Raw genomic sequence first — 18112 nt, forward strand, 5'->3', positions numbered from 1 at the left:
GGGCAATCATTCTCACTTGCAAAAGTATTTGAGTATCCTACTATGTGTTGTGAATACATGTTGAATATAAAAAAATAAGAGAATTCATGGGGGGTGGTCACTGCCCTCAAGGAGCTCATGTTCTGGGAGCTGGGACACAACAAACAACTCAACTAAAAGAAGTCAAAATTAAAATTTTGATAATTCCTGTGCAAAGAATAAAACAGATAATATCATAAAGAATAATGGGTATGGTTTCTACTTTATATAGGGTCATTTGGAAGGCCAGAAAGGTGACATTTGGTGAAGAAGAGTCAGGCCAAGAGAGCAGCAAAAAGCAGTTTAGACAGATTGAACTGCAGTTAGGAAGGCTTGAGGACTTAAAGGAAGATCTTGTGTGTACTTGGAGTTATTGGGTGTGAGGGCTGGAGCAGAGGACAGCAGGAGAAGTCAGAAAGATAGATCAAGGCCCATCACACAGGACCTCCTAGGATGGAGAAAGTATTGAGAAGCTGATGAATGGTTGTAAGTAGGAAAGTGACATGGTGTGATTTATCCTTAAAGGATCTTTCTGATTGTTTTGTGGGGAATAAATCATAGGGGTAAAGAATGGAAAAGGGAAATGAAATGGGTGACTTGGGCTAGCATGGTAGCTTTGGAGATGGAAAGAGGTAGACATATTCAGTGTGTATTTTAGATATATAATCAGAAGGACATGCTGAGTCATTGCATGGTAAGAGTGGAGGAAAGGAAGAAGCCAAGATGGGGCCATCCATTCACTGAGGTGGGGCAAACTAGAGGAGTAGTAGATTGGGCGTGAAAGTGAGAACTCACAAGGTCTGTTTTGGACATGTTCATTTTAAGATCTTTGAGGAACAGGGTGACCAACCATCCCCAATTTCCCTGGACTTCCCTGGTTTTAGCATTGAAAACTCCATGTCCTACAAAACGCCTCAGTCCTGGGAAAACAGGGATGGCTGGTCACCCTACTGAGGCATCTATGTCAAAAAGGCACATGCAAATGAAAGTCTGCAGAGCAAAGGAAGATCTCTGCAGTGACAATTTATGCCTATCCTTTTAAATGAAGTATCTGTTGAACTGTTGAATAAGTGGCAGAAGCCCCTCCAAATAAAGTTACTATCTCTGCTGTAGGTTCAAGCTAGGCCCTTCAAATAGAGAGCATCTGTTTTAGAACACTGAGACCTCCTTCCCTGAAAATGCAGTATTGTTCCTGGGAGAGTTTAACACAGCAAACTATGAAGTGACTAGTCTGTGGCAAGTTAGGTCCTAAGGGGGAGCCCAGAAGCCACAGCAGATGCAAAGGGAGGACTGCGAATTTTCAAAGTAGCTAGTGTTATTCCGGCTTCTCAGTAAGCTCATTAGCATTTGAGATTATCTCTTATACCCCATTTCTTTCAACCCAGGTTAACAGATGATTTTCATCTGGAGTCCTCACTTTACTGCTGAAAATGCATTAACTATATAAGCTTCCAAGATGAATAATTATTTTTTTTCTAGAGAGACCTTTATAACAACTCCTGAAATTTTTACATTTGGACTTTAGTCAGAGCCCACAGTCAGGTTGATAAAGCATTGTCTTGTTGGTTCAGATACTGCTACTGAGTGATTTTCTTCTTTCATCTATGGATGATTTTTGGAAATAATCACTTCTGGATTCTGGGTCACAGGGTGTCTGTTGAGCACTGATGAATAAATCATCCCCTGGGCACATTGTCTCATTGTGGTGCCTATTTATGTTCTTTCCACTTGAAGATCTGACCTGGTGCTGGCATATCCATTTTATCACCCTGAGAACTGTTGGCAGGGTCAGGTGCACAATACAGATGGATGAGCAAGGATGGTTACTGCTGGTCTTTTAGCTGCGGCAGCATCTTTGAGGAGGGAAGTAGATTTTTGGAAGGCATAATTCACTTTATTTTTAAAAAGCAAATGAAAATTTAGTAACTGATTAGTGGGTTGTTATGTATTAGAAGAAACACATACAAGTGAAGGTACCCAAAGGAAGATCCCATCAAGTTCTTCTGCCTGTTTATCCTTTAAAAAGAATTTTCTAAGTAATACTTTCTCCTGTAATTCAAAAAGAAATATAAAAGGGAACACAAAACAAGGTTCTGTCCCAACCCATCTGCCAGCTCCAGCTCTGAGGTCTCTTACTCCATAGCAGATAACTATTGTTATTAATGTTTTATGTGTCCTTTTGGAGTTTCTATTTAAAGCATATACAAGAAAGTATCCATATGCATTCTTAATTTGTCCCCTTTAAACAAGGGGTAGCAGTCTATATAATTATGCACTTTTTGCACTTTGTGTATTCTGGATAGCTTGTTATATATCAAGACAGAGCTTCTGATTCTTTTTTATTTTTACTATTCTTTAATAACACCATAGTACTCTGTTCAGTAATGTACAGCATTGATAGTAACCCCAAGTTAACTCGTGTGATTGATAGCTTACTATGGTAACATTTAGTATTCCTGAATCTGAGCCAGGGACCTAACGTAGGATACCTTATTAAAAATGATCTTCATTCTGCATATTAAGTAAGTTTCAGAGATTATATAATTTTTCATGTTAAAAATAGCATGTGTTTTCAAGCTTGTTATCTGAGCTCACGTTCTCTGGTTTTAAGACCAAAATTAATGGGCAATCCTCTGCTTAGAAATATAAATTGACCACCACACCATTCTCTTCAGCAGCTGCTTTGTGTGATTTTGTTCATTGACTGACTAATTAGTTTAGATGGTCAGACTGATTGGTTCAGAAAGACAGTTCCACAGATACTGGCTTTCTCAATAAGGGGCTGGGGAGACTTAGACCCAGGAAAAACTTGGTAGCACTTGAGTTCCTAAAGCTAAAGAGTCATAGATTCCCACCACTGAGTGTCCAGAGAGGAGAATGTCACTCTTATTTCCCTCTTTAGGAGAGCTCATTTATGGGGATGGTTTAAATGATCTTACTGGTAAATTCCTGTGGTTCACTGGGAAGCAATACCTGGGTCCAGTGCCATGGGGAGAAAGGAGGGGTGTGGTGTAAAAGTGCTTACACTATGGCAGCTTTTTCCCAAACAACTGTGACCAAGGTCCAGAAAAAAAAGCATTTGGGTGGGCCATTCAGCAGCATGTCTCATGGGAAGCCAGCTTGTTTTGGGGCTACTCTTCTAGACCTTGGTGATTCAAATAACCTGGATTAGGGTTCAGGGGGTTTTTTGTTTATGGCAAAGTTGTCAATCTACCAACAAATTATATCAAATTATATTCTGTGCACAGTCCCCTCTCGTTCAGCCTCCATTAATGAAAGCAGCCTCTTGCTATGAAAAATGGAGGAGCAGGAAGTAAGGATAATTATCTTTTGAGGTTCATCTATTTATATTTACCTTTAAAATCTGACAACTCATTCATGCTCTGGATATGTCTTTTTGGCTGTTTAGGTTACTCAACATGGTCCTTGTTTCCTCCACTCACATAATAAAGTATCTACTGAAAATGAAAGACTTTTAGGTTATAGCATATAGAATTTATATGAAGCTTGTTAAAAATTAGAGTACTATAAATCTGGGTTGATAGATGGGTTGTAAGGATGGGAATATGTTGGATACTTTAAGAATTTAAAGAAATATGTGCTATAATCTTTGATCTTAAGAAGCTTCTAATTTATAACTGAAACACAGACAATAGTTAAGGCCCAGATGATGAGATGGAGAAGTTCAGAGAAAAGGGAGACCAATGTGGGCCAGAATGGTTCTCAGCTGGGCTATGGGGATAGGGTAGCATGAAAATCACTAGGAAGCTTAAATATAGATGCTTGAGCCATTTCCTTTTAAGATTTTCTTTTTGGGATTGGGAAGGCAGAGCTAGACAGTACACTGGGGCATGTGTACTTCAGTAAGAGATGCCTGGCAATTATGCTCGAATGGAAATAAGCCTTCCCTCCCACTACCTGCCAAGGGAGATCCCTGGACAGGAGTGAGAGTGGTTGTGTGTAGGAAATATGTAGCAGATGAATGCAGATTCACAGCAGGGAGGAGAACCGAGGCAGGCAGAGGAGTTTGGTCATTTTGGATGGAGGAGGGAGGTAGAGAGGGAAAAATATAGATAGATAGGAAGCCATTCAAATTTCTATGCACAATGTGACCTGTTGAAAATAGTGCTTTAGGGACATGTCATCCAGCAGAGGGATTAACAGAATGCATTAGTGGCCCAAGAGGTTATGAAATATTTTAGTTGGAATGAACTTTGTAACTCCAACCTCCTTTTTTTATAGGTAGGAAATTGAGGATTCAGAGAAGTTAATTGTTTTATCTAAAATGGTTAGTTTATGTCAGAGCTAGCCAGTAACCTAATATATAATCCAAGATTGTAGTGATGAAGACGTGAACAGTGTTGGTGTTTGTGAATATAATCATGGGAATCCAGATAAAATACATGTTTTAGAAGAAAAACTGATGTCTCGATCACCCATTGTTTTTTTAAGAGTGAAGAAGTAATTAAAGAACAGGCTCCTTACCATTACACATTGAGGTCTCCTTCAGAAAGATTTAAAAACATCTTTCTAAACTTGGAACTGTCCTTTAAGAAACTTTTCCTTAAAGAAAATTGGCATGTACTTTATGTAGTATCTTATAAATGATATCCCTTTTTCTGATTACTGTATTATTAATCCTTTATTATGAGGCTTCAAAACTTTTTTTTGCCTGCAAAAAATACTGACATGTTTTTATTCTTGTCAGAGAAAGGAATAGTAATCAATTTAATGTTTTGCAGGTAACTAAACAAGATAAGAACCTCATGAAGCCTCTTTATGACCGGTACAGAATTATCAAGCAAATCTTGTCAACGCCTTCCCTCATTCCAACAATTGTAAGTCAGGATGCCTGCATTGCAACTAGACACCTGTGCTTGTTTTTGTGTTGATGTCTAGTTAGGGAGGCAGTACTCTGAGGGTTGTAAAGTGCCTTCTTGGCAGTATATGCTGCTAACAAGGCCAGTTAGTTCAAAATAGTAGAAATGTGGTCTCCTTCAGCTCTAATACTATACTTACCAGTGGATGAAAACTAACTGTTGTGAAACAGGAACATATAGCCATTGTATCTTGAAGCTAGTTCTAACAATTTGCTTTCATATTTTGGGTGAAGAGAAAAAACGAATAATTTCAGTTTAGCGTTAGCTAATTTACAACACAGGTAAACAAAACAGAGCCCTTCTATTCTGTTAGTCAACTTTTTTCTCCTTTTTAAGAAAATTGACAGTATGTTCCTTGATATAACGCAATGTTTGCTTTTGGTACCATTTGGCCATCAGTGTACAAGAGATAAGTAGATTTATTTCAATAGAATATAAATATTGAAACTGAGTTAGGCGCCTTTTAATAATGGATTATTTATGGGAATACAGAACTAGAAAAGTACCACAAATCTTACTCTATCAATATTAAAAGTCATTTGTTCAAGATATTAACATAAAAAGGAATAAATATTAACAAATATAAATTTAAGTATGCTTGAGTACATTTATACTTCCACAGTTTTAAAGACAAAGATATTAATGAGTCATAATCTTTGAATTTTTCCCATTAAAGAAACACACTTTAAAGTAGGCTATGATTTTCAGATTTCCTTGCAAAAAAAAATCTTTTGGTTGTGATAAGCTATCCCAGAGCAGGTGAGGGAACAACTCTACTCTGCTTTGCCTTCTTAGAGCTCTTCCCTGAATTTGTCAGTTTTCTGAGTGTCCTCTGTATTTGAATGGGGCCCACACCTGGGCCTGATCTGGGGAATTTCTGGATGTCAAAAGGGGTCTGTATCCCATCTCATGCTAACCCATATAACTGTTACAAAGCTGGCCCCCAAAAGGTCTTGGTGAAAGGGAGGAACTCTTAGGTAGTGCGGCTAAGAATGGACCATGTCCTGCAAGTTGGCTGTTTTTGGCCCAGCAAACAGAAATGAACCTGGTGAGCATTTTAGCTCAGAATGGGGGCCTCTCTGCTCATTAACTCCTGTAAGTTTTTTGATACACTTGAGGAGGAGTTCCTTTTGGCTGCTTCCTTCTCAGTAGGCACAGGAGTCATCTGCTGTTTTCATGGTATCTGTTTATGGTTCTTCTTCCTGTTTTTGCTTTCTCAAAAGGTACTTGGCATTTTATGACTTTATTTAACTCTGCCTGTGATAAGCAGGAGGAAGAGGACTCTGATGAAGACTGTCCCCAGGGAAGCCAACAACCTTCTTTGCCAGATCCAGCATCTCACCTTCCTGTTGGTGACCACCTCACCTTCTCTGATGAGACTGAGCCTGTTAGGGTCCTGCTACCAGATGAAAAGAAAGAAATCAAACCCCCAGCTCTCTCTATGTCCAATTTACATGAGGCCACTATGTAAGTGTGAGTTCCGAGTGGAATCTCCCTTTAATTCCTCCTGGTCTGTGTTACTTTATATGTACATACAAAATTCAGAAGAGCTATTAGACTCTCTACAAAATGCTTTCCACCAGAGAGTGGCCTTGAAAAGTATAATCTGGTTGTCCTCTTAACTGGATAACTGAGAAGACAAAGCCATGAGAAACCAGAGCTCCCAGGAAGGTCCTCTAATGCCATAATGCTCATGTTCAATTGGTGACAGTTGCATTGTTTTTACCATGGTCTGGCATCAGTCTCACTGTTGGCAGGCTGTGAAGCAGAGCTGGTCTTTGAAAATGCTGCACCCAAAGGAATGGGATCCCGTGTGGGTCAGCAGTTGTTAGGGCCTTTATCCTAGTCTGTTCCGTTTAGATAAGATGGTTTCTCCAGAGTGGGGACCCTCTTGACCTTGAATAAATGAACTATCCTTTGTTTCCTACTGGCTCCTCAGCCAGGAGCTATTTGGATTTTTGTTAGAATTATCATTCTCATTACCATTATTCAGTAGCTGGAATTCCTTGTGATCATTTGGCTTTTTTGAAATTTTTCCTAACATGTATTATAGTGTTGGTGACTGTGTGACACAAGATGGAATCCCCACAAATATGAGGTAAGACCAAGGACTAAGCTCTAAGCTGGGACTTTAGTGTGTTTGTAGATTCATTTGATACCTCAATTTCAGTTCAGAGAAGAATGACCTATTTGGAAGTAAAAAATCACTTTTTCTTCCTCCCTTCCTTTCTGCTTTCCTTCCCTCTCTCCCACGCTCCCATCCTTCCTTCATTTCTTGGATGGTTGGTGGTTCTAAAACAGTTGTTGTAAAGCAGTCTTTCTTAACTGTTTTGGGGTGCTGGACATTTCTCTTCTGGGTCTTTGTCTCATTCCCAAGGATTTTGCCATTCTCGCCATACTCTAGATTAAGAGTAGAATTTTCATTAAAATCCCTTCCTCTTGTGACTCTTATGTTCAGTTTATCACTAAATACTGAGGAGTATCTCTTCAAAATGTCTGTTTCCTCCTCATCCATTAATACGGCCTCGACCTTCACTGTGTTTTATTAGGGACTCAGTCTGCTTGCCTCTGTCCTTTCTCCTTTCCTGTGGCATTGTTTTCATCAAGTGATTTCCTTTGCTTATGTACTCCCCTATGGTCAGGCTCCACGTGTGCCATACTTACTCAAAAAACATTCTTTTAGGCAGAACCCCTCTGTAGCATAATACACTTTTGCTTAATATACAAATCTGCTAGTGATGATCTTTCAATTATGCCAGAGCTCATTAATGGCAAATATATATTTTACCTGATACAGGCCTGTGCTTCTTGACCATCTCCGAGAAACTAGGGCTGACAAGAAAAGACTTCGGAAAGCCTTAAGAGAATTTGAAGAACAATTTTTTAAACAAACAGGAAGGTGAGTGTGGGCAGACACATTTTTTAAGTTATTATATTAACTATTGTTAAGACTAATCTGTGAGTGTGCAGGAAAACTGACTTTATTCAAGATAATCTCCACAGTGACTCAGACCCGGATTTGTCTGATACAGCGTTCTCATAGCACCCCTATTAGTTATGTTTTATGGGAGGCTGTAGCTATTAAGTATTTAAAAAGGATGAACTCCCCAAATACCTAACTTTGCATAATAATTCTCGTTATAATTAATAAATTAATCTAAGTCTTTAAAAAATGTACTTGATTTTTCAGCCTATGTAGTTTTTTTGTTCTTGGCTATTTAGTTCCACAGTTATTTCCTACTTAATTAAATAATTCTTTCTTTGCTTTAAATATATCCTTTAAACTTCAGGATCTGCCCTCAATTATTGTATTTCAGGATTTGGTCAAGAATTCATAGAAATTCTTTCTCTTAAATAAATGTTTAGCTATATCCTCTATTTTCCTAGGTCATCCCAAATCTCATTATGCACTCCATATATATATAAAATCATGAGATAAGAATTGATTTACTTCTGGAAGAGACAGACAAATAACCTGAGCCAGTTTCATGGTTGTAATATGAAATTACTGGACTCCCTGGGATACTTTGGGAAGCTAAATCTGTCATGTGGAATGTCAGTCTTAAATAATCCTGAATAACTTTCCCAAAGTCATGAAGTTATTAAGGTGGCAGAGGTGGGAGTCACTGATAAACTGGCTCCTCAGAATTCCTCTCCCCTATGCATTTGCCTCTCCTGGATTGCTTTCATTTCAGCAGACTGGGGGTTGTCCTGACATAGAAGGGACTATTGCCTAAAGCATCTTGAAAGCTTGGTCTGCTTACCTCTCAGAAAATTTTCCATTTCAGTTCTCCAGGCCTGTTTACTAGAACTGGACCTATTAAGTCAAATTTTTTATATTTAGGAAGTACAGATATAACCCACCTAGTTTTCAACCTGGAATCTTCCTTTGCAGTTGACTGGTACAAATGCAAGTTATTTACCTTTCTGCTGGTATTTACTAATCTAGTGAAAAACTTATGTGGCTATTAAATTTAGAATGTAAAACATTAATTTCTTGCTTTTTTTCCATTTCCATTTTTTCCTACAAATTTCCATGTTAACTTTTATGTGTGTACGTTTTTACCTATTTGAACCCAGGAGTTAGAGTTTGAGAACTTCCCAATGTGCTAATAGTGCTGCCTAGTGGATCTACCAGGGTACTTGGCATGCCTTTCTGACATTGAGTGGTTAGTTATGTTTTATATACAGTATTCTACTGCACCTTTGAGCCATAAACCCACTTGATATACCTATCTTTGGCTGAGGTTGTATGCCCTCTTGTGGTAATATATTTAAACTAAATGCAAAAGTGATGATATTATAACTAAAACTAAACAGTTGAACGGCTAGGAAATATGGATCTTTCTTATTTTCTTAAGACATTTTTTTTGAAAAACCTAACTACCCATAAGGTAAAATAATGATGCAAACTGATTACTAGAAATTTTAATATACTGTAAATGTTCTTGGTATGTTCACAGTAATTTATCATAATCATATAGATATAACATAATAGTTATGAGCCAGGAACTGTGCTAATAAGCACTTTATCATGTTTGATAAAATGAGAAAACTGCTTTAGGAAACACAGCAAAAATTTTCATTCTGAACAATACCCTTTTATTAGGCAAAGTGAAATAAATATTCAAGGACCAGGGAAATGTTACATATGGATTATTAGTGTTTCCCTATAAATTAGACCATTTCTTCACTTAGATCTGTTTACACAAGTTAGAGTGGTATTTAAACACTCAGTGATAAGTCTGGCTCATAACAAAGAATATAGGCAAAGGAATTAAATATCATTTAGACTACGTTTAAGAGGAACACTCTATAGATTTGTATACTGTTTGAGTTCTTTATTAGAAATTACAGGGCAGTGTATAGTGGTGCAACACAAATAGATAACTATATTTTTAAGAAATCTTTATAAATTAGTTTATTTTTTTGTTTGTGAAGGATATATTTTTATCAGTACTGGGAAAATAGAAGGGGGTATATGTAAAACATTACATGTTTACTATATACCCATTTTTCAGGCATACAAATATTAGAGAGTATTTGTGTTTATATTCAGTAGCAATTGTGGTGACTTAATCTGTGTTTTCAACCTCTTGTATATCAAAGTCATAGGTGGAAATGTTTTAAAAGAAATTGGTCATCTTACCAACCAAGAAAGACAAGCACCTTCTGAGATTCTGAAGCAATTATTTCCCATTGGAAAACATTTCCTGGCAACATGTTTTTGTGAGGAGGCAGTTTGAACTCCAGATGTTACCCAATTACTCTTCAAAGTAAATGGCAGGAAGATGTAGTTGATAGAATGCATTTATAGAAAAATTATTCATTAGAATTAGTGTGCAAAGAGAATCACTGCAGTTTAGGCTCTTATACATTCAATTGAACTTCTCTGTGATTCTGCTGAGAATTCTACTGATTCTAATTCTACACATTAGCAGAGACAGGTATTACAATTACAAGACAACCTGGAAATATTTCATGTTTGTAAGGTAGTCATTGAGCTTCATCCCTCTCCCCCCATCACCATACATTTATGAATTATTTGTTCATTTATATAGTATTTTTAGGCTGATATTTTTAACAACTGTCACTCAAAGGGCCATTCTGTATAGGAATGGAATTGTGGCATGGGTAGTGGGAGCATGACTAGACAAGGTTTGCCTTGATGGTTCTGGTTTTTGTTTTTTTCCCTAAGACCTTTTCACTTGTCCCATTGTTATATGTCTGGGCATTAGACTATATATTTGAAAAACCCCTATAACATTTAAGTTCTCAAAGGCTATATTATATAGAAACCTAATAACACATAGAAGAGGGAGTGAATGAAGGTAGAAGGAAGGTAAGAGTGATGTGTTACAAAAACCAAATGGAAACTGCTACCCTGTACTTTCTCATGTAGGAATTATAAAAGTTTTTTAATGGTGCATATGAACTAACAGACATTATTTTCTGTTTTGCAGAAGTCCACAAAAGGAAGATAGGATACCAATGGCAGATGAGTACTATGAATATAAGCACATAAAAGCCAAACTGAGACTATTAGAGGTCCTCATCAGCAAGCAAGATGTGGCCAAAACTATTTGAGGTTCAGGAAATGTTTGCAATCACTTTGACCTAAGATAAACTTAAGTTTATTATTTTCCTCTGCCATTCTTGCTAAGTAGTTTTGACATATAGAAAATAAAAGCACTTTAGTGGTAATATTAGCTGTTTAAAGAAGGAATGGCAAGTGTAATTATAAATGAGGAGAAGAGATTTAAACAGGGGGAGGGACAAGAAATAGTATAATTGGAAAAAAAAATTTAGATTCCTCCATGCCAGGGAGAAAACTCATACTATCAAGTATTTTATCAAGTCTAAATAACACTTAGCACCTACTTGTTTGATGGTCACTAGTTAGGGAAAGTCTACTTAGTATCCAAAGATTGCTTATGTTGATGTATGGAAGAGAGCATGATTTTTAAAAATGAGGAAAAGAAACCCTTCTTTTAATGTAGGAAGGAATACAGCTAGTAAGAATGTAATTTATTTGAAACTTCTAATAGATTTTTGAGAGATCAAAAAAAACTACCTTGTCCCTTAATTTTGCTAGGCTTTTAATACCCTAAAATATACTAGAATGTGTCACTGCTAGTTTTTTATTTCCATATAAAAATAGCACATTATTTTATGTTATTTGAAGTTTTACATTTCTGATTACCAAAGTTCATTCTGATAGCATGTACTTTGTGAATTATCTTTGTCTATAATTGACAGATGTTTATATTAAAATATTGTATTGAAATTTGGAAATAGGTATTTTGGATAGATGTGTCTGCAGTATATATGCTCTAATGTGATCATAGTTATGATTGCTAACTTTTTGTTTACTATAACTAAGATTATATAACTATTTTTCCATTGGGAATATGCATTTTTCTTAATGTTTCAAGATCTATACTTTGTAAAGTCAAAAGGCTTTCCCATGGGCTGTGGGTATTCTTCATCCTGTTCAAAATGAAAGGTTTGGAAATGGTTTGCTATGACACCTTGGAAAAGAAGCCAGAATATTTAATTTGCTCCATCAACTTTAGCATACATTTTTTTGTATTGTTTTGTACTAAAATAAATGTTTATCTTGCTTTTGTAAAAATAAGTAAAAGGTAGACATTTTCTCTTGTACCAGCCATGTTTGTATTTCTATTTTCTGTCATGTTTAAGCATGATACTGAACAAATTCACATTTTCATATAGTTTGGATGGGAAGAATATTGACTATTTCAGAGGCTTATTATTTTCTCTGTATTTACCTGATATTTTATAATCTGTATGAATCAGAATAATGTCCTTCATAAATTTGTTTAATCAAAGTCATCTACTTGTAACAGGACAGATACACGACTATTTGAGGTTTACAAACTACATCTTTGATAAGGGAAATGGTTTCGTGACACATATACAATTGCTATTAAAATGTAACTATATATTCTATATGATTGTAAATATTTTATACAACAATACAAATAAAATATTTTTCTATTATATTTATTATGTTGAAACACAGTAGTTGTTTCCTGTTAGCTAATATAAATAACATAAATAACACTGTCAAACAACAAGTTGGAAGTGCTGACAATTCTAGGCTTCAAGATTTAACTCATGCTGCAATTACACCCTTTCATGCGGTTTGGAGTTATCCCAATATTTGTTCAGTAGATTAAAATGAATGCATATTTAAACACCATTTATAAGCCGTTATTTTGTATTTTGCTAAAGCAGTTTATATAATTGTTTTGTTATGGTTTGGCATAAAGGAAAAATAAAAACATTGCAGCATCTAGGCAATAAAGTGTCAGAAGGAAAACGCAGGGTACTTCATTGAAAGTAGTGGGAAGGGTAGGGACTAGGACACACTACAACGGCTCTGAATGAAATTTGAGAAGTGGAAGTTTGCTTTTGGCGATAGTGCATGTGCATGCTTCAGTGGAAAACATCTGATGGTGAAAATGGACAACAGAGGATCAGTGCTCCTAAGGGAATGAAAGGGACTAAGTAAGAATGAGAAAAGTGGGCATTAACGTCCAACACTGATATTACAGGTTTTGCAGCTGGGATCTTTCTTTGCATTTGCAGTAGACAAACTCATGAGCTGATGACCAGTGATTTCTGCCACGGTGCCCAGAGAAAGATCCACGGGGTCAGTGTAAATGACTTCTAAAATGACATCCTGGGCGTGGTGGTAAGCCAGTGCCCCGTCTTCATCTGTGCAGGTCAAAAACTTATTATCCTTGGAATTTAGTTGAGGAAGGCGCTGCTTACAGAATTCATCTCCTGGTGATCCCACAGGGGCAATAACAAGAATCACATAATGATAAGCAGTGTACATACAGTAGAAGTCCCCAAAATATAAGTTAGTATTGGGGTTAAAAAGTTTTTCTGCTGCAATCTCAAACCTGTATCTCCCATAAGGTGAATCCTGGGGTGGCTTCCCAGTATTGAACTCAGTGCTGCAGCTGAAGAAGATGCCTTCTAATTTTCCACTGATTGGAGAGCCATGGCTGCCACTGTTATCCTTGACAGAGGGCTGCATAGCATTCCCATGATGTTCTCTGCCAGAGAAAAGAAATGGTCACTGCTTGGTACAACAGCAGTGAGTCTACTGACTGATAAATGGCAATGGCAATAGGCCAAAAGTCAACTGTCTACTATTTGAAAGCTTGAATGTTCATCCTACTATCAAGGATCAAGGAGAATGCATCAACTATACATGGTTACATTCTAGCCTTGAGTCTAAGGTAAGGATGTTCTTCTCCAAGTGTTGGAGATTTTTAATATAAATTTCCTGGCCAGAAAAACCAAACTGGAATTAGAAGTTTCACAGCTGAAATCCTATCTGTCATATGCCTCTGGGTTTCAGAAGTGGCTTTTTGAGGAGCAAACTGGACCTACAGTATGGGGTAAATGTTAAAGGTTTCTTTAAGGTATGCCAGAATTTCTAAAATGAGTGCTGCCCACATATATTGCCACCAAAGTATCTTGTTTTAATTTGTGTTTTATTTATTTTTACCCAGGTACACTTTATTAATCAGGTTCTCTCTCCTGTATTTTTCTTAGAACAGAGCTAGTTATTCTCCACCCCCATACCTATTCTCTACCCTTTCTCCTTCCACTGTGGGCTGGGACTCTATCATCTGGTTCTTCCTTGTCCCTTGGTCCCTGCCATTTCAGGTCTATGAAAGGGAGGCACCAGAAGGAGATTTGGGGCAGGAGGGGGTAAAGCCTTGAGTGTGCCTTCTTCCTTCATGCTTCTGAGCCAGAGTTCTGGTAGGGCCGGGTTCATCTGAGTCTACAAATATCTAATTACTTCTGCCCAGTGACTCTGCTCCTCTTCCCTTCCCAAGAACAGTAAAACCTTTCAACCCATGACAGTTTACCTGGTTGCTTTATTAGTTTCCCTTATTAGTTACCTTAACCTTGCCTATATCTCTGTCAATGGTGCATGTGTATTGATTTATACATACTGCATCAAGATAAAATTTATGTGGGTTTTATAGCTATCATGGAAAATCCAACAGAGGTAAATTTCCTGTGAGTAAATATGTCTTTCATACTAGAATATTGGAATCAATAGCATAATATATACAGTAACTTTTCCATTTTTCTTTTTTTTCTTCTTGGAAGAATTTTTTAAAAAGATGAAGCAAAGTTTAGAGAATCTAAGGATCGAAAACAGGCCAGTTCCCCACCCAAAGGGTAGAGAAATACTGCCCTCCAGTGGCCACCTAATAGATATTGGCAATATTTCAGTCTTTTAAATTCAGTACCAAAGCTGTATTTACTATATTGACGTATTTAATAACAATAGTATATCTTTTCTTGTTTTCAAATTTTATGCTTAAATATAAAGAAATATCTTTCTTGGTGAGTATATATAGTTGTTCTCATCTAACAACTGACAGGTACAATAATTTGTATTGTATTTATCACTTTGTACACTCTAAATTAGGTAAATAGCATTTACCAAGAATTATATAGAATCAAAGGTAAATAACTTACCAGCTAGGAGAGTTATGGACTAAGCTCTGTATTTATAGGGTATTCAAACCTAAGGCCGGAATGGTTTTGTTATCAAAATATATGATATTGCAAAGTACTTCATTTGAAGAACATAGATACCTAAATTCACTTCACTCTTTCTGATTCCTTTTGCTGTTTCCACAACCTGGAGCTAACTTAAATCTAGAACCATGATCTTGATTTATTAAAAACTAGAAAGGTGTGAAACAAACAATAGCAAAGCCTCTAAGTTTTTTTCATATACAATCCTGTCAATTTAAGAATCCTTTAAAGCAAGACAAGGCTTTTAAAATGAAAATTATGGGGATTACTATGTAAAAGTTTTAGAACCTACATAACATTTGTCATTTTAAAAGGCTTAGTCTCACTTAAAACACACATCTGCCCAGTTACTCTCCTGAAATTTTGTTCTACAAATATGAGAGAGTTCTAAGTATTGAAACTACCTATGATATAGAATTCTTTTTAATTTTTTAAATTTTTTATTTTGATATCATTAATGTACAATTACTTGATCATTATGGTTACTAGACTCCCCCTATTATCAAGTCCCCCCCACGTACCCCATTACAGTCAATGTCCATCAGCGTAGTAAGATGGTATAGAATCATTACTTGTCTTCTTTGTACATACTGCCTTTCCCATGTCCTCCCCCACCACCTTATGTGTGCTAATCATGATGCCCCTTTTCCCCCCTTATCCCTCCCTTCCCACCCATCCTCCCCAGTCCCTTTCCCTTTGGTAACTGTTAGTCCATTCTTGGGTTCTGTGTGTCTGCTGCTGTTTTGTTCCTTCAGTTTTTTCTTTGTTCTTATACTCCACAGATAAGTGAAATCATCTGATACTTGTCTTTGTCTGCCTGGCTTATTCCATTGAGCATAATACTCTCTAGCTCTTCCATGTTGTTGCAAATAGTAGGATTTGTTTCCTAGGAGTGGAATTCTCTTTTGAATTTTTATTAACTGCTTCATAAACACAGACTATCTAAGAAATACTAGTTGAACACTAGAATTTAAAAGTAAACAAAGGAGACCTGTCCTATGAATAATTAATCCAAGATAATGGCTGAGAGATTTCCACTTGAAGCTTAAACACCATCTGATTGACCATAATATTTCATGAAATAGTCACCCTTTCTTTCTCATATTTTCAGTGTCTTAAAGAGAACTACAAGAAGAAGAGAATATTTAGTAGATGGTATGAGACAGAGGCATTGGGTTATTGGGAATTACAGGAGGAGTGTATACATGAAATGCTCATCAATCTAATCCTGGAGGTTTAAGATCTTTCACTCAAATAGACAGGAATTGTGGAATTACAAATGATTGTGGGAAGGAATCTAAATGAAGTGGAAAACCCCCCCTACAATCTGAATTCTTCAGAATAGAATGAACTATTTTGGAAAGAAAACTAAAATTTCTATTTCACAGAACTTGACTCAAGGGAAATCTAAGCCTAGAATTTGGAATGGCATTTAATAAGGCAAATAATTATATATTTTTTTATTCTTACCGAATATAGTCAAAATACTCTTTGTGCTGGTTACGATAAAAAACAGAAAATTTAAGCATCCGTCCTGAAATCACTTCAGCCTTCTCCAACAGTTGGGTTAGATGAACTTTTGAATAGTCTGAAAATAAAAAAAGGTGTGTATTTAAAAGTACATTACCAAAGTACCAACTACATGCATAATAACTTGGAGATTAAAATTCACCATAGGAAATTGTATTTAAACAAGAAAACATTCATTGTCTTTGCCACATTTTTTTTCTAAGAAATATTTTGATTATAGTTTATGGTTATTTTTTTAGACTTCTCTCGCATTTTTTCATTCTTTGAAATTAAAGATCCCAGAACAAAAATGTTCAATAAGGAATACAGACTCTGCATAAACCAAGTAATATCAATCAGCACCATACTAGTTTTTCTTTGGTCAGCTGATAAATTGAATAAAAGATGATATCACTTGCAATCAATAAATGGAATTTAAAGTAGTAACAATGATAATTGTTCTTTTAATTTACTCCCTACATTGGCAAGGTTGAATATGACCATTTTATTGATGCAGAAACTGAGGCTTGTCATAGTCGAACAATTAGACAGATGTGAGTGGCTAGCAACTTAGAGACTAGGTCTCTGGCTTTCAGTTGATGCTTTTGGGGTACACAAGACTCCTGAAAGTCTAAATCATCTCTCAAAGTAATCTGATCTTTTCACCAACTTTTTGTCTTGAAAATTGAGGATTGTTGTCAAACTCCTGTATCAGAATCTAAGCAAAAAATTTTGGTCTATACAAATTATAAAACTTTCCAAACAAAAACAACCTAGTTGAACTGCTCATAGCAACATAGTTCACTCACTATGTCACTGGCTCAACAAACATTTATTTAGATTATAACATGACATACAGGGCTCCATGCAAAATTAGATGATCAGGTTAAAAGAAAAAAATGTATTCTTCCTTTCAAAGAATTCAAAATCTAAGGGAAAGATAAATGTAGAGAACTATGATTTATTATGGGGTAACCACAGGGTTTTATCTATGTCAGACTAGACAAATAGATTAGTTGGTTGCATTTTATTTCTAATACCTTGCACAGTGCACAACAAGTAGTATGTGCTCAATAAATGTTAAGTGAATTAGATGTCCTGATTGAAAGAAAATTTATACAAAAAGGCTTTCTCAAAATTAATAGAGTCAAGGGTATTGATAGAGCTTAGGTGAAACAATCTGAATTATTTTGATAAACTGAAACAAGCTTTGGACAGCTTAAGTTCCCCTTAGATTTTGCTCATGGAAATAAAAATGCAAAATAATTGACAGAAAAAATTGTGCTACATTTAAAAGCTGGCATGTTCCTTATTAGTTACCCCATAAATTCCTTAGAAGAATTATGGGATGTAGTTTAATAAAAGAGTAACAGGGAAATTACTGTAAATGAAAGCAAGAAGATAAAAGGTTTTCCTTCATTTCTTTTGGAAATAAAACATGTACTCATACAGTTAAATAAGTTACAGAACAGAGTAAGTGTGTGTGTGTGTGTGTGTGTATCTATCCTTAAGTAGATAGATACTTCTGAAATGTAAATGCCAAAGGTCTTCCTTAAGCCAAAAAAGAAAAAATATTTCACACCTTTCTCTAATGTCAAATGGAC

At 36.1% G+C, this 18112-nt stretch overlaps 2 protein-coding genes across 14 annotated transcripts in view; one reads left to right on the forward strand and one right to left on the reverse strand.

The window, feature by feature from the left end:
* FAM13C (family with sequence similarity 13 member C) overlaps positions 1-12424 on the forward strand; it is a 119405-nt gene extending 106981 nt beyond the window's left edge. For 5 of the 12 annotated variants that reach the window (XM_073241020.1, XM_073241019.1, XM_073241021.1 and 2 more), the window contains 5 exons: positions 4761-4856; positions 6166-6365; positions 6952-6996; positions 7696-7797; positions 10862-12424. In XM_073241020.1, the coding sequence (XP_073097121.1) occupies positions 4761-4856; positions 6166-6365; positions 6952-6996; positions 7696-7797; positions 10862-10985 (567 nt within the window). In that variant the 3' untranslated portion in view covers positions 10986-12424. Of the gene's footprint in view, positions 1-4760; positions 4857-6165; positions 6366-6951 lie in introns of all 12 variants that reach the window. The other 7 variants (XM_017675461.3, XM_017675465.3, XM_017675462.3 and 4 more) reach the window with 5 other exon arrangements.
* PHYHIPL (phytanoyl-CoA 2-hydroxylase interacting protein like) overlaps positions 12410-18112 on the reverse strand; it is a 58920-nt gene continuing 53217 nt past the window's right edge. For both annotated transcript variants that reach the window (XM_017675472.3, XM_017675471.3), the window contains exons 4-5: positions 16470-16587; positions 12410-13489 (exon numbers count right to left, since the gene is read on the reverse strand). In XM_017675472.3, the coding sequence (XP_017530961.2) occupies positions 12955-13489; positions 16470-16587 (653 nt within the window). In that variant the 3' untranslated portion in view covers positions 12410-12954. The remainder of the gene's footprint in view (positions 13490-16469; positions 16588-18112) is intronic.

The sequence above is a fragment of the Manis javanica genome, chromosome 7, assembly GCF_040802235.1.
Source record: "Manis javanica isolate MJ-LG chromosome 7, MJ_LKY, whole genome shotgun sequence".
Taxonomy (NCBI): domain Eukaryota; kingdom Metazoa; phylum Chordata; class Mammalia; order Pholidota; family Manidae; genus Manis; species Manis javanica.